The 17,230-nt window shown below is 44.2% G+C and overlaps 2 protein-coding genes across 2 annotated transcripts in view; both read left to right on the plus strand.

Annotated features, from left to right (window-relative positions):
• Positions 1-3,306, plus strand: part of LOC137437217 (cyclin-A1-like) — a 9,137-nt gene extending 5,831 nt beyond the window's left edge. The window contains exons 4-8 of the mRNA XM_068131582.2: positions 580-803; positions 1,955-2,159; positions 2,257-2,370; positions 2,473-2,606; positions 2,901-3,306. Of these exons, the coding sequence (XP_067987683.2) occupies positions 580-803; positions 1,955-2,159; positions 2,257-2,370; positions 2,473-2,606; positions 2,901-2,937 (714 nt within the window). The 3' untranslated portion in view covers positions 2,938-3,306. The remainder of the gene's footprint in view (positions 1-579; positions 804-1,954; positions 2,160-2,256; positions 2,371-2,472; positions 2,607-2,900) is intronic.
• A 5,434-nt stretch (positions 3,307-8,740) lies between these two features.
• Positions 8,741-17,230, plus strand: part of LOC137437697 (spartin) — a 28,306-nt gene continuing 19,816 nt past the window's right edge. Inside the window, exons 1-4 of the mRNA XM_068132217.2 lie at positions 8,741-8,794; positions 10,348-10,523; positions 11,853-12,405; positions 12,628-12,828. Coding sequence (XP_067988318.2) covers positions 10,357-10,523; positions 11,853-12,405; positions 12,628-12,828 — 921 coding nt within the window. The 5' untranslated portion in view covers positions 8,741-8,794; positions 10,348-10,356. The remainder of the gene's footprint in view (positions 8,795-10,347; positions 10,524-11,852; positions 12,406-12,627; positions 12,829-17,230) is intronic.

Raw genomic sequence — 17,230 nt, forward strand, 5'->3', positions numbered from 1 at the left:
GCCATAACCACATTTTATCACAGCAATAAAATGTACAAAAGTGGTTGAACTATTTAAGGTAAAAGTATCAAATCGTAAATGGAAAAGTTCCAGATATTTTTAGATACCGGTATTTAAAAAATAAACCCAGCCAGATGGAGACTTGAGGATCGAAAAGGAGGACATAGCTGGGGACACATCGGCCATGTGGTTAACCATATGCAATGCTCTTGTCTGTCTTGGTGTCCATATATATTCATTTTAAAAATGTTTTTCTGCAACTGCTTGTCTGGTCAATGCGAAACTTTAAACCTAAGAACTCTCCATGGAGAACATATATTATTGCTAACTCTGGCGTCATAGGTTGCATAATATGGCAGCCATATTGGATCAAAGGTGGGAAATTTTTTTGGATATTTGCTCAAACTACTCATTGACATATGCAAAGTTTAAAAAATTCAAACTCTCCATGCGGTTATGATGGTGATAATGACGTCATTATTGAAGTGGTATTCCAGAATGAATGAGTCGAGACTGCTCCACGACTGCCTTTCTAGTGTGATTGTCTTGAGTTTCTAAACTCCTGTGTGCCCCACGAAGGTGCGGCTCCGTGTGAAGCCGCAGTACATGCGCAAGCAGCAAGACTTGAACCACACCATGCGTACCCTCCTCTTCGACTGGATGGTGGATGTCAGCTTGGAATACAAGCTGGAGGATGAGACCTTGCACCTCGCCGTTGGTTATGTGGACCGTTTCCTATCTTGCACCAGTTTGCCTCGCAGAAAGCTTCAGTTGCTCGGCACGTGCGCGCTCTACGTGGCTGCGTGAGTAGCGAAGGTGGTTTGGTGTACTGTGCGACCCAAGTGCTCTGGTGTCTCAAACTTACCTATACGATAAACGCTACAAGTACTGTAAACTGTTTGGGTAGAACCATGTGGTCTCTAATTGAGGCTCGTGGAGAAGCGGAATGCCAATGGTATGTTGATGGACTGGGACCAAGTACTCGGTAGTTAAGATAGTCAGGTCTTCAACCTGGATTGGAGGGAATATAGTGGAATGGGACAGACTGGACTACCATTGGTATTAATGGTGTAAGGTCATCTGAATAGGCAGGGAAGCTTGTTTGCGACACGCATGGTTCTGGAGTTGGTGATTGGCCAGTGTAATGTAGTGAAGCCAAGAACGAATTGGTTTTGAACAAATTGAGAATATCTGCAATGTTTATCGATAAGATTTTTCCAAGGAGCCCAGGTTCAAATCCCATATATATACTGTTTGTCCCTTGTCCCTGCAATTTGTATAATGTCTTTGTATTTAAAAATGAATAAATAACCCCCCACGAATGTCTGGCCCATTTTTGTTTGTGAACAAACCCCTCTGCCCAACAAGGTAAACCAATCTTTATCATTCATTCCGTCCACTTTTTCCAATTGAGGCTTTTAATGAGACAAACCGTGGTGAGCAGAGGTGCTCTGTAGATTTAATAACGTCATAATTCGTCACGAGTTGAACTGCAAGATGACACATCAAACACGTTAAAATGTTGCTAAGCATGTAGTGATGCTAGCATGTCATGGAATGGTATTTCGAGCTGTTTTGGTCTTTTGTATGTAGCACTGTTTGCTGAGGGCAAGGCTGTGCTGCTGCAATGCCCTCTGCTGGTTAGGGCAGGAATTGTAATTTGTTCAGGGTGTCGGCGAGCTCTTCATGAACACCGTGTGGTTTTTGACGTCCATCTTAGGTACTGCGCACACTTTTATGAAACACCAGGATGACAATTTAGAGTTGGGGCTGGATTAGAACCTGTGTTTGTGTCTGTCTCCTGGTCATGTCTGCCTGGTCTCTTCCAAGAGGCCATGTGCATTTTGTGGATGGTTAGTTTGTATATGTCCTCTTGTTTCCTCCCCGATGTGAGATCAAATGTTGCACAAACTCTACCAGTGACTAAAAACGATGGTGTGCACCTTGTGCTTAGGAAATTTCAAGAGATGTATCCACCGGATGTGAATGAGTTTGTGTATGTGACGGACCACACGTACACGATGAAGCAGGTGCTGCGCATGGAGCATCAACTGCTCTATGCGCTAAGATTCTATTTGGCTGCCCCCACTGGCCTGTGCTTCTTGGAGCTGTACATGCAGTGGCATCCGCTGTCCAACAAGGCTCGCTACCTGGCTATGGTGCGCTCTGGTTCCGTTAATATTTCTCGTTGCTTTTTGCAATCGGATTGCCCGTTTTGTCACGAGTACCTTGAGCATCGGTGTAATGTGTCCACAGTACTTGCTGGAATTGACTTTCCTGGACGGTGAGTGTTACCTTGCCTACCTGCCCTCTGTCATTGCTGCAGCTGCTTATGCGCTCTCAAACTGCATGACATCGATGGAGAGCTGGGTACGTCTTTTGCAAATATGTTAGAGTTTGAATAAAACTTCATTGCTTTAGATTCTTCACAATGAGCGTGTTTTTTTTTCTATGTTGCTGCACATGTACAAGCCGCCTGTCCTGTCCAAGTTAGCCATGTACCAGACTTGTGACCTGGAGGCATGTTTACATGACCTCGTGAAATCTCATCGTGCTGTTGGATGCTGCACTCTCAAGTCACTCTACACCAAGTACAGCACACCAAAGTAAGTGTTGATTCCATGTATGGAGTCGGTGCTAATTGTAGGACAAATCTTGCTGTGGGACACTTTTGGTGATGTCTGCAATGTAGTCTTGATGGTTCCCTTGAAAGGAACCTCACTGCTGACTTTCCCAGACTCTGGGCGGACACTTTAACCATGACACCACAGTGGTGCAATTTCTTTAAATAACTTTCTTTTTCCTCTTGCATTTTCATCCTTCCAGTTCTTAACGCACAGTTGCGGCTCCGATTTCTCCTTCAACCCCCTTTACTCCCGCCCCCCCCCCCTTTTTTTCAGGTTCCTGTCTGTATCGCAGCTGCCACCGCTGTGTTGACTCTCGGAAGAAACTTGATTGCTCCCAAATTTTAATTCCTTTGTATTTTAACGCAAATTGGTGTGGGATTGAGAAGCGATGTAGTATTTTAGGAGGCACTTTTAGCCATGCTTTGTAATGCGTTAAATGAATGTGTTTTAGTGCTTTTATGTCAAATCTTAAGCTGACTTGTGTGAGAAGTGGTAGTGTCGCACTTTGTATGGTGCGCGGTCAAGCCCAGCCTGTAATGTTTTGTAATTCCTGATTTACATTATCTAGTATTTTAGAATTGGGGCTTTGATTAAAGCTTCAGCCATGTTTTGCTGAAGTTCTTGAAGCACTTATTGTGGAAATGCCCGACAATATCTCGAATAAAATTTATTTCCATATACGTGGGTTTTTTTTTTTCCTTCTTCTTCCGTGGACCCCTTAAATGGCATTAAAAGGATCGATGTGATTGGACACAAGGCCTTGATGCTCATCATGGTACCTGAAATCCACCAAATTTAAAGGGAAGTCATTGGTCGACAAATTGTTCCGTTTTTCAATGGTCAAGCTGGTGAACCTGGTTATCCTGGGTTTGATCGTCATCCTGACTACTGTTAGATTGGGCCTTAACATTAAAGTGTATCATCCGCTGGATCGGCGTTAAGCTGGGTGCACCGTCCCATAGCAATAATTGGACGATGAAACGGAAATCCCGTAGTGTGCTTGGCGAAGCCGGGAAATTTGGAAAACGCCACATTCTTACCCAAATAAGCTCCAATGGGAGGTTTGGCACGGCCCTCCATTTTATGAAAGTTTCTCCCCCAGTGGGAATAGTTTGGGTTAAAGTATAAATTTTGATCCACTTTGCAAATCTGTTTACTATTCTCGAACGTTACTTGGGCATGTTTAATGCAAGGTGTTAAAAATGTTTCAATTTTGAGGTTTAACTTTAAGCACAAGATGCATTAAATAATATATATATTATAATAATCTGCATGTCCTTGACAAAAATTTTGAACTTCAATTACAGCAAAGGAAATGTAATAATTGGCCAGTCAAGGGACGTTAAAAAAAAAAAAAAACTTTTGATGGCATGGCGTGTTAAAAGCAGTCATCCATGCTTAATCAACTCTACATGTGATGGGGATAAAGATGTGACCAGATGACATTCTCAGTTTTGACCTTAAAGGTCATGTGAGGTCAAATAAGTAATTATCTGGTTTTTGCAATATATTTGTGATGAAAACAATTGAGGCCCCAAACGAGGAGAGATTCGATAGGCCCTTGTACTGGGCTGTTTTTTCTTTTTTTTTTCAATCAATTTGCATAATCAGATACAAAGCATCATGGGAAAATTCTACATGGCTGCCAATTGAGGTATTAAAAAGAAGTCGCTCTAAAGTAGAGTAATGCAGTTTTTTTTCTCTAACGTCTATAGTCTATACCATTCAATATTTTAATATGAAACTTCACAACTCTATAGCTCAACACCTGCTTCCATTTCAAATCTGATCTGCATAAGAATCTATGCAAAGGATCATGGGAAATTTAAAGGGCAACCATATAGCATCCTCAGAGATAATGTTTGTGTTAGTGGTCATTGTTGGCAATACAGAATATGGCATTCTAAGTCTTTTTGGGATCTTTAAGTGTCTGTATGGCAACTGACAGAACAAAAAGACGAAATATCGTTATCACATATCACCCGCGTACAGCTCGGTAGTAGGCTTTCCCTTCCAACATACTCGGTAGTGTTTGTGGCATATACCCCTGCATCGATCCACAGGTCATCCAAGCCAGAACTCTCCATGTGTTGACCGATTTCCTTGAGAAAGTTGAAGCATACATGCAATCCCCTCATCCTGAAGATTACATGGTCACACCGGATTTGCCCACACTAACTCCTTCCCTCGGCTGTACAGAGGTTGGTCAGCGGTTATAACTGTATGATCTTGTCCTATGTGCTTGGAGATACTGACAAACCTGTTGACAGTTGTCAAGGTGTCGTCGTTAGCTGGGGCCTGTAGAATTGGCAACATTCCCGTTGTAGTTACGGGTGGGTCAACGATGCTTGTAGCTGCATTGAAAGCCCCCCCACCCAGGAACCATATGAGGATCTTCATGTAACCTGGAAAGGATCCAAGCCAGATCTTTGGACTTCGCTTTTGATCTCTCATCAGCATAGTTGAACCAAACACTAGCATCAATCTCTGCATCTTCACCAAAGACAGGTGACGGCCTCTGGCCCGATAGAAAGCGTGCGCGATCAATCATTTGAAATGTCCGCAAACTCCCAGGCTTTATGGCTCTTGCTCTCTGAATGGTGGGGTCAATGTAGTTGGTTGTATCCCGTTCTGGTTCTGGCCCCCGTTGCCAAACCACCATCTGTGTACAGTGGAAGGTGTTTTTGCCATCCAGAGTGGCCTCCAGCACATCGATATTGTCACACGAACAGTGAACCATGTGCCCTTCAACTATGTTCTCCGGTATGAACACGGTATCATTGTTTTCCATCTTGTCTAGGATGTTTTGTGCTATTGCAGTGTCATTTCGTCTGACGGTATCAATACCAATGGTGTGGTTTGCTGCATGAAACATATCCACCAGTGCTTCGGACCTGGTGGCTTGGTGAAGAGCCAAACCCAATCCAATATGCTTTGGAGTTAGTTTATGACTGTCAGAAACAGCATACACTATGTCTTGCGCAATGCTGCACACTTTGCGCTTGACGTCATCATCATCGTCATCCTCTGGGCTTTCATCCAATGCAGCCGTGCCGCCAAATAACAAGCGCAGGAACAGGTGTAAACTCTCAGGAATCACCCGTTCAACATGAACCTGATCAATACCCTGCCATGTGGTTGAACGACCCGGGGTATCTTGTAGGTCTTGTCTGACACGTAGAGCAACATGCACCATTTCCTGGAATATACTGCTAGGATGAAGGGATAATGTCAATTCCTCATCGGTGGACTCCTCTTCCGATGAGGCCACATGTTGTTCTGCTGCCTTCGTGAGAGTTTTAGAGATGAGAAACTCTGACCTCTCCAGGGTACAAAAGAAAGTATGCTTTCGGGTCTAAAGGCCGAACATAATTTCCCTTATGCCTCACTTTCTGCTGAATATCTTCATAGAAAGTCTTCCTCCTTGATTGGTATTTCAGAGGAACATCTGAACCAGCTTCCTCACTAATGCACTCATATCTGCGCCATACATCCATCATGTCACACACATGGCCACGAGACAATCCTGTTATCAACTCGAAACACAGAGTGTCCATACTCTCATCGTGCTCGAGACCTGATGCAGAAGCAACGTGTTTCTGCTTGTTTTGCCTGTCAAACGCTACCCAACATCGGAGGTGATAACAACCCTCAGCTGCTATCAAATCATTGATACCTGCCAGTCTTACGCTCATAACTGGGTCATTCTGGGCCATTTCAATGATACATTCGGATTTCCTCATTGTTGTGACTCTCGGACGTAAATGTACTGTAACATGCCTTGTGCCATTTCACTTCTTCTGCAAGAAAATTTGCTTCTGACACAATATCCAATCTACCTAGCACATCTAGATTGTTTGTATCATTAAGTTTTCTTCTCTGTGGAGCAACAATGAGAGTTCGGCGTTTTCCTTCGATAGACTCTGTCTGCAGATCGACAGATGTTGCTGTACATTCCTGGCAGAAGAAACAACGTGTGTCGTCCCATTGATTTTGGCTTTTGCGCTTAATCACAGCGACTGGATCCATAATCCTGATCTCTGTTCTGACGAGAAGCTGGTGAAATCTGCAACGAGAAGAGAAAATATCATTGTAAAGACGCTTCCACAAGAACATGTACGCAACATTCAATGTTATATAGTAAAACAGAGCAACACAAATCTGTGACAACACTGTGTGGCCGCAACTTGCAATTTCCCATGATCCTTTTCTCGCACTGTCAGGCAAATAGTCTTCTGAATAGCCCAATAGTGTAAGCTACATACTGGATAAGTTTAATGTTCTTGGTTTGGGGAATTTATGGGTTACAGAAAGACATGTTGTACATTACTCTACACCAGAGACAGGTTTGGTGGCCATTTTGTGGACGCCATATTGAATTTCCCCATGATGCTTTTTACCTATGCGTATGCAAATGACCTTAAAATAAGCCCAATACAATGCGCTATCTAGTGCCAAAGTTTGAACACGCAGGTATATGTATTCCATTAATGAGTTATTGCAAAATTTAGATACATTGTCCTTATTTGACCCCACGTGACCTTTGTGACCTCAAATGACCTTGAAAGTCAAATTTGAGAATGTCCTCCGGGAACTTTCTAATCCCCACGCCATGTAGAGCAGATTCAACATGGATGACTGCTTTTAACACGCCATGCCATCAAAACTTTTTCTAGCGCTCTTTTAGCTAGGTTGCTGGTCCACTATAAGGTGTAAGGGAGAAGTGGATAGAAGGTCATTTGGCCCCTTGTAACGATGCTATATTATATCGACCACCATATCCATTACATGGAATATACATTGTAAACTTGAGGATTTAAAGGTTGGAAAGTGCGGTCTTTGATCCACCGTACCTCTGCAATATTCACATCCTGATCCAGCAAACCCAAATCTTGTAAACTTTCCTATCTCGAAGGCTTTACGTGACCCGCACACAGGTGAGCATTTCGAAAGCACCGCCACGTGCTGGTACCATGGAAGGGCACAAGTATCTGCGGTCTTCATGGGTAAACCTCCCCTGGTGCCCACAATGCATTGATGGCTATTTTTTTTTGGACCACCATATCACCTTAAGCAGTTGGGGCTGGTGTGACTTTAGAAAATGTCATCTCTAATCTCCATGAAAATCAGGAAAATTATTCAAGTTATGTGTTTTTAGTTAGGACAGAAAATTGGGTCAAGGACACTACAGATGCACAACTTTAGTGCAGGGACATATTGGAAGGCCAAGCTGTCTTTGAGGTTCCGCGTTGGCAAAATGGAGCGATGACCCCCCCTCAAAAAACCCACTTTTTCAGACCGCCATTTGACCTGGACCTTTAACTGAGGGACAAGGTGTAAATTAAGGGCAAACACCCTTGGCCTAGGGCTCTAGCCTAGACGATCAATGGACAAACCCTGGTCGCGTTGTGATAAAATGTGATAAAATTAGTCTATAATGAGATCATGAGCTTCAATTAGGTCATGGTGAAAATAAATTATGTCAACCCTAGAAACATTTTATTCTCGTTAATAATGCGAAATTCATTCCGAAAGTCCCAGCCGGATCCGAAATACAGATCGGACATCGATTGGCAGAAATAAACTTCTGAATGTTTGTTTAATATTGCTCGGGGCCAAAAACTGAGGTACAATTAGAAATTGGCGGCAGTAATTGTAGAAACAAGAGCAATAACCCTCTATCCAGTAGGGGAAGGATTAACTTCAGTTGTCGGACGGAGATTTTGAGCGCCAAAGAATGAGAGAGCGCGGTGACCAAGCGACCGTTCACTGTGCGTATACACCGCCTGAAGCGTGATAGGACCGAAAAAGCGGAAACCACTGGTTCAAACATGGACAACCAAAATAAATATAAAAATAAAATATAAATCAAAACGGGGACTGACAACACTGTAAAAGAGCCTTGGATAATTCCTCAAACCAATATTGTTCCTTCTTTAATCATTTCGTATTTTCTTCCATTTTCAATCGTTCATTATTCATCGGAATACACCATAAAACTGGAGATAGCAGGGAGAAACTTCTAAATAGACTAATAGTAATACTAATAGTAATAGTAATAGTTAAAATAGCCATTTGCTGCCTTGCCTTCCGTTTCATCTTGCCGTTGCCGCGCGTCCAACTGTTTCATTGACTTCCGTATTTTAAATCGAGGCTGCGCCTTGAAGGTGTGTGTGTGTGTGTGTGTGTGTGTGTGTGTGTGTGTGTGTGTGTGTGTGTGTGTGTGTGTGTGTGTGTGTGTGTGTGTGTGTGTGTGTGTGTGTGTGTGTGTCGATGTGTGTGTGTCGATGTGTGTGTGTCGATGTGTGTGTGTCGATGTGTGTGTGTGTCGATGTGTGTGTGTGTGTCGATGTGTGTGTGTGTCGATGTGTGTGTGTGTGTGTCGATGTGTGTGTGTCGATGTGTGTGTGTGTGTCGATGTGTGTGTGTGTGTCGATGTGTGTGTGTGTGTGTGTGTGTGTGTCGATGTATCTGTGTGTGTGTGTCGATGTATCTGTGTGTGTCGATGTATCTGTGTGTCGATGTATCTGTGTGTGTCGATGTATCTGTGTGTGTGTGTGTCGATGTATCTGTGTGTGTATGTCGATGTATCTGTGTGTGTGTCGATGTATCTGTGTGTGTATGTCGATGTATCTGTGTGTGTCGATGTATCTGTGTGTGTGTGTGTGTCGATGTATCTGTGTGTCAATGTATCTGTGTGTGTGTCGATGTATCTGTGTGTGTGTGTCGATGTATCTGTGTGTGTGTGTGTCGATGTATCTGTGTGTGTGTGTGTGTCGATGTATCTGTGTGTCGATGTATCTGTGTGTGTCGATGTATGTGTGTGTGTGTGTGTGTGTGTCGATGTATCTGTGTGTGTGTATGTGTGTCGATGTATCTGTGTGTGTGTCGATGTATCTGTGTATGTGTCTCCATTTACTGTACCATACAGTCCTATACTGAAGATCATTCATTGTGATTAATGAAATATCTAACGTTAGAATTCTTGCACATTATTAAAGTTTGTGCAGGAATTACCTGCTTTTCGTCTGTCCAGCTATCCAGACTGATTCGTCTGGTGTTTGTACATTGTGAAGCAAAGGAAAATGTTGTATGTACAAACCTAACTGCATTCCAATTTGTACTTGGACATTTGAAGGTAGATTGGCACTGAGCTGTCAAAGGGGTGGCATTAAGACAGCCTCGAGAGGTCCACACTTTCATCTGAACTGTCTAGCCTGGGTTTGAACCCCAACCCAGCTATAAACTGTCGTCCTGGTGTTTCGCAGGGTGGTGTCAAGTTAAGAAGGAGGATCCGTCCACCAGCACTAGTAGTTGTTGGATACTTGAGGAACCATGGTGTCCTTTTCGAAGAGTATGCGAGTTATCCCTGGCACCCTCAGCAAGTGGCAAATTCCTGACCAAATCACTTTCAATGGAATGCCAGGCCTGGCCAGGTGATTTGTGGAAGACAAGACAAATACAACCCCCCAATAAGATGGGAATAATGGGGGCCTTTAAAGTAGGAGGAGTGGTTGTGGTGTTTCATACTCATGGAGCTTTCATACTCATGGGACCAGGATAACTAATCTCTAACAAATTGGAGAAATGTCAGTAGATTTCACCGAACAGTTAGCGATAAGCTCACACCCAGTACGTAACATCTGGAAAGTGTAGATTTTTTTTTCTTGGAAGGATATTTATTTGCACACTAAGGTGGGTATGTGTGTGCACGTCACAGGTGTCATCCATGGCGGAGTGTACAAAGTCTCGGGAGTTGCTGGTGGATGCTGAGCGAGCAATGTCCTTTGCTCTCCAAGCTGATGAGGCAGGAGATATTCCTCGCTGTTTACCGAGCTATCGACTGGCAGAAGCATACCTGCTGCAGGGCTTGGCTATCCAGGCCACAGAGTCCAAGTAAGAGACGTAACGTGCTCACGACCGTGCGATGTAGAACATAAGCAATCGGTTCACTTCTGTCCGTCCATCCGTCTGTCCACAAACGTCAGTTGATGAGATCGATCGAGGAACGACTTGATTTAAATTGAATGTTACATTTTGAACATTAACCTGAACATGAACCTGCAGGTTACCGGTTCTGTTTTTAAGGACATCATAAAGGACACAAACAACAGGCACGAATAACATAATGAAATAGGGCGGTGTAAAAAGATGCTGCATCAACAGCGGTAAACTTCCGGAATTTTTTTGTTATGATGATGTCGAGTCTCCTCGGGCAATGATGGCATTGCCTTTCTATGGCTGGTACACACGGGTAAGTGTGTGGTATAGACAGGGGGTCGCCACTCCTCTCCGTCCCTCTGCTGGCCGTTGGGGAATTCACCCTCTTCCGCCCGTGCTGTTGGAGTCGACTGGACTCTAAATCCACCAGATGTGCATCTGCCATTTAAACCGCATGGCTGCGGGACCGTTACCCTGGTAAGGGGGGCTGACAGGTACTACACCTTACCCAGAGGTGACCTGGGGTTATGCAAAGCAGGGGCATCCATCTCCCTGAGGTATCAGGAGACACCTGCATACCCGAATTTTTTTTATACGAGCTTTACAATCTTTATTTTATTTTATATTTGAACACTGCATGGAGTATGGTGTTCTATGAACCCTCTTGTTTTATAATTATCTGTTATTTTCTTGTCAGAGTTATTACCATCGCCAGAGAGGTTATTGCATTTGGGTCTGTTTTTGTCCACATAGAACATGAGTATGCTTTTCTCTGCAACCGTTGGTCCGATTGACGCAACACTTTTCACCATAGGAGCCCCTCGTCGTGTAGAATTTTTATTGCTAATTATGACGTCATAGGTCATGTGGTATGGCGTCATCTTGGAAAAACCGAAAAACTTTGCACCTTTATGTCTCTGAAACCGCTCCATGGAACAAATTTAAACATGGCTCATTGTCAAGTACTTCCCATGGGGAACAACATGTAGATTCACAAAGATGCCACCAGTGCCTACATTATGACGTCATAATTAGACTAGTAGAACGGTTGATCCGATCAGTGAAATTTCTTAAGCGTGATCTACACAAAAATTGTATGGAATGATTTAAATTGATGACGTCATCGGTCACGTGGTTCGGCAGCCATATTGGATCGAACATAAATCCATGTCACCAATAAACCACACAAACAGCAGCTAAGAAACACCACACAATATACCACACAAGCACGTCCTGGCGAGGACCTGCAATCTCTGATTGCTCTTTCTTGTTTATGTGTTGTAGGAGTGCAGAAGGGCAGGAACCCAAAAAGAAGATGACAGAGTTGCTTCATAATGTTCAGACTCGTCTCGAAGCTTTGACGGTCAATCCTTTGGAACCATCGGCCCCGTCAACTCTTCCATCTCAGCCTCACAACCTGTACCCACAGTTCGCCCCTCCTTCAGAAAAGGTCCCTTTCTCATCGGGATCCGTGCACCCAATCCCCGGCTCCGGATTGCCGCCGACCACGATGTATGGGCACCCGGTGGACCTTCCTCCAGCATATTCGCCACAATCTGTGCAGGGCCACACGTCTCTTTCAGTCGGCACGGTGCATGGAGAGTTTTCACTTCCTGCTGGTCCAATGGTTATGATGGCATCTCCTCCGCCTGTCCAGCAACTCTTGGGGCCTAATGCCATCGAGACTTTTTTAATCCCCGACGGTGTTCAGGTGTTCTTCGTTTGCCCAAACGGTCCAGTCACCGCTCCTTCTTACCCCGGCTACCTGCGCATTGTTACCTTTAGACCCAGCGCTCCCGCTCCTCCAGGCGGACAGGCTCCTGCTGCTTTCATTGAGGTCGGTTTGCGTTCGATCCACATTCGTTATTCTTGTGTTTATATGTTGTGGTGATGATATTTTGAGGTCATTAATGTTGCATGGTACTTGTGATGTACTAAGCTGGATTCCCAGGTGCAAACACTTTTGCAGTGATACTTGACATTTGATTGATGATGCTTGTATTTCTGTATTAACAAACTCGTGTATGTATGTTTGTATTTATGTATTTATTTATACCAGGTGAATAACTGGCTGTGCCCGCTCTACCCTGGCCGGTCACCAGCGCTACGCTCGGGAAATGGTCTTTACATGTTTCCCGACGTATCGCCAGGTGCTCCCCCTGGAGCTGCTGTGGGAATCGTCCTGTCCGCAGATCTGCCCGTCAATGTCTGCCGGGGTTTTGAAGAACATATTTCTCATTTCACACAATTGCGTCTGGAGGTGAGTCGTGCTTGATGCACAGATCCAGAGCCTCTTGCTGATTTCATTGGGAGTTCTGGTTATTTTTGGCCTCTTTGGTGGGGATAGGGAGGAGGGAGCAGTGTTCCTGGCTTTGTGAACTTTGTTATAGGTCGCTATAGGCTGAACGTGCATTTCCTCCAGTGAAGAATCAGTATTGTTAAACAAGCCATTTGTCTTTTCAGATTGTTTTTTTTAGCTCACCTGGAACAAAGTTCAGGTGAGCTTATGTGGGCGTTGTCCGTCAGTCCATCCGTCCGTCCGTCCGTAAACACTCGAAACTTCTTCTCCGAAACCGATGATGGGATTGCGACCAAATTTGGCACAAATGATATTTGTTGTGTTGTGACTAAAGTTTGTTCATGGCATTAAAAAATCGGGGTCTGAGGGGGTTTACGCAGGGTCAAGGTGTGTCCAGGTTTGACCCCCCAAAATAGGTATTTGCTTTCTTTTCTGAAACTATGCAAACAATTTCGATGAAAGTTGACCACAACCTTTGCCACCCATGCTGTACCAAAGTTTATTCACGGCATTAAAAAAAAATCTGCCCTTTGGGGTTCTACGGGGGGTTGCCCCTCAAAATAGGTATATGCTTTCTTCTCAGAAACTGCACACACAATTTTGACGAAACTTCACCACAACCTTCACCACCCATGATGTACCAATGTTTGTTCAAGGAATTAGAAAAATTGGGGTCTTAGGAGGTATATTGGGTTGGGGGAGGAGGGGTTGCCCCCCGAAATAGGTATTTTTTTTTTCTTTATTTGTTTAAAGTCTTATGATTATGTTAGTATGATTCTACATGCTGCCCTGTCTTCTAGCAACTATTGAAATTGGCTTAAAATACCTTTAGTCGGTGCAGTATACAGTTTATTCTTCCAGGTGAGCGCCAGGGGTATTGCCCCTATGTTTTTGGATCTACAGGATGGGCCATTTATCTATTCCCAGTTTTGAACCTCTGTAATTCTGTTGCTGAGAAACGAAATCAAACCAAAATATTTACAGGATATAGGTAAATATTTCAAGTTTTTATGGTAAAAATGTTGATTGAATTCAGAAGTGTACAAAATTAGTTATGAATTTCGATGTGATTTCCATCATTTTCAAGCAGTGTGTGTTTGCATCCTCTCACGATACTCTAGGACCATTTTCTGTCCCATTAGACCATCATTTATCCAAAAGCTGCTTGAATTTGTTCTCTCAGGTCTGAATGTTCACTAGTTCAGTTGCGTAAACCTTGTCCTTAAGTAAGCCCCCAATAGGAAATCTCATGGGGTGAGGTCTGGCGAACGAGGGGACCAGGGGATATTGTAGTTATTATTACCCTTGCCAGAGGAGAGGGTATTGCCTTTGGGTCCGTTTGTTTATTTTTCTGTCTGTCTGTTTGTCCGCACAGAACGTGAGTATACCTTTCTCTGCAACCGTTGGTCTGCTTAACAAGAAGTTTTTACTATAGGAGCACCTACGCGCCTCGTCCTGAAGGATTTTAGAATTTTAATTATGACGTCATAGATCACGTGGTACGGATGCCATCTTGGAAAAAACCGAAAAACTTTGCACCTCTATCTCAGAAACCGCTCCATTGAAAAAATTTAAACATGGCTCATTGTCAAGTAACTCCCATGGGGAACAACGTACATTCGTGATGATTTCATTGGTGCCTTCATTATGATGTCATAATTAGACGAGTAGAACGCTTGATCTGATCAGTTTGAAATTTCTTGAGCATGATCCGTCCGTAAAGATTGTATAGGAGAATTAAGTTGACGACGTCATCGGTCACGTGGTTTGGCAGCCATATTGGATTGAACGTAAATCTACATTGTCAATAAACCACACAAACGCAGCAGCTAATCAATGCCACACAAAATACACCACACAGACACATCCTGGCGAGGGTTTGCATTCTCTGATTGATCTTTCTTATTAGTGTTTATATTGCATATAACTAATATTGAAGACTTCTGAATTCAATAAAAATGTTACCACAAAAACTTGAAATATGTATCCATATTCTGTAAATATTGTCCTGTCAGCCCGAACGGTCAACACCGCAGGGTGACGGAAGGCCGTAACGGTTTTTACTCCGAGGTGATTAAGCTGAAAATTTGGCGGCACTTTTTGGCGTGTGCGGGACGGAACTGCTCTCCCCTCTGGGCCGGTGCTCCTGCCTCACACCTCGCTCGGCTTCACGCGGTTGAAACCAAAGCTTTCAGAATCATTGGAATCTCCCGCGATGAAGCTGATTCTGAGGGCCTTTCTCTCTCTCTCACCGCAGGCAGGTTGGTGGTCTTTCTGTCTTCTACCGACTCCTCTCCGGCCTTGCTCCCCCGGCTCTGTCTGTGCTCTTTCTCCCAAATATTCCTGCAGGATGCACACGATCTGCCAGCAACCCTCTTCTGGTGAAATTGCCAAAATCAAGACTCTCTGCTCACCTTCACTCTTTTATTCCCCTTTTTACCCGCCTCTGGAACAAACTCCTTCACTCTCTTCAATCCCACTAATCCCTCCAGGTCTTTAAAACAGCTGTTCACCACAATCTCTTGTCTTCTCCCATCCAAAACCTTGATCTTTTCTACCCCTGTTAAAACACCCCAAATCCGCCTCTTTCAATCCCCAACTTCTTTCCTGAAATTCCTAGTAGTGAAATTCCTAGTAGTGTTCATTTGCTTTATACTGTGTACCCATCCCTCCTCCCCAGCCCTCCCCCTTTCACAGATCGACTGACGTCCTTGTTCTCTACTGTTGTTGTGCTTGTGTGCTTCCCTCTCCCTCCCCATTCTTGTCTCCCACTCCCTTCATTGTATGTTTTATGTGTCTGTGCATGTTTTCATGTTTAATGTATTAGCTCTTACACAAGCCTTGATTCTGTATACAAAAAACAAAAAGCAAACCCAAAGTGCTTACCTGCACGGACCTCACGGGGCTTATACTCGAATCCAGCACCATACAAACAAGACACGGCAAATGAAATGCAACAATAATAATGTTTAATAAAAATTATGCATGAAAATGAAAGGTGAGGTAAATCTAATATCCTAATTGAGGTACCTCCACACGCAGACTCAGAAACAGACAGGGGAATGATTAAAGAAAAGAAAATAATGTTTTAAACCGGCTGGTACTCAGCTTTGCGTCCCAAATGCATCTGGAAGCTTGATGGTTGTGGCAATCCGTGCAGCCGCCCGCGTGGGAAACGCTCCAACAAATGACGCCCAAAATGCCCAGGCATGAGCAAACAGCCACCCGGCCCCTCCTCGCCTCGACCGCCAAGCGAGATGCGGCTCTCTCTTCCCCTGAAAAGTACTGCAGTCAAACGACTCCCCCTCCTCCGATTTATACAAATGTTCCAAAGCTACGAAAGCGCACAAACTCCAGCAGCAGCCGAGAGCCAGAGACAAAAGGGCCTCCACCGAAAGCCAGCACGAGAGAGAGACTGATTCTTCCTTCTCCGTTCTCGAAATCTCTCGATGACGTCACCCTGACATCACCCCGACCAATCGCCAAGCTCCGTCGAATCATCCCATGTCTCTACGATCAATCACAAAGTTCAGGGAGTGGCTTGTGAGTTACAAACCTTGAGAGGCGGGGTTAATTGTCTATTACGATTCATTGGAGGCGGAGTTTACTTGTATATCGTAATGTCCGGGCACTGTCGGCGATGGTGGGGCGGGGTTTAGCCCGACCGGGAATGTTCGGGTTTGTGTCGGCATTTATGCCGGTAGTTGTTGTTGTTGTTGGTTAACGACGTGGATTTTTTATGTCCGGCTTGTTATAATTGTAAGAACAGAGGGGAAATCACAGGAGGCAATCACATACTGGGGAGATTAATATTAAACCCTAGAGCTAATTAGCATGTCTTCACCCCTCTCCCCCCTCTCCCCCCCCCCCCCCCCCATGTGAAGAACACATAAACAACCTTAACCTCAGTTTTTCTCCTTACATACATCAAGATTGTCTCACTACTCACACGTGGTGCATGCTACCATACACAGTCCTGTCTGTAATATGGTATGTCATCACCTACCCCCACAAACGTAACAATATTTTGTTCAATTTCATTTCGCAGCAACAGAAATACAGGATGTCAAAACCTGAAATAGATAAATGGCCACCCTGTATTTCATCTTCTTCCAGATATTGAGATTTCAGCCAAATGCAAAAGTTCCACAAAATAGCCCAACATTGGTCCCGTAACATGCCTTTTTGGGACATTTGTCTACTGCAAGATGGGCAACCAGAGGCATCTGTCCTGGAACTGCCAACGCTGAAACGCCAGCCATTTATGCAAATGACTGTGTATTTGCCTAAAGATCCTGTGTCTGTGTGCCGAGGCTATGCAAGGGCTGTGTGCACCTGTCACCATGTGTGAATGGTAACCTAA

This window comes from Myxine glutinosa, chromosome 12 (genome assembly GCF_964187855.1).
Source record: "Myxine glutinosa chromosome 12, kmMyxGlut1.1, whole genome shotgun sequence".
NCBI classification, from domain to species: domain Eukaryota; kingdom Metazoa; phylum Chordata; class Myxini; order Myxiniformes; family Myxinidae; genus Myxine; species Myxine glutinosa.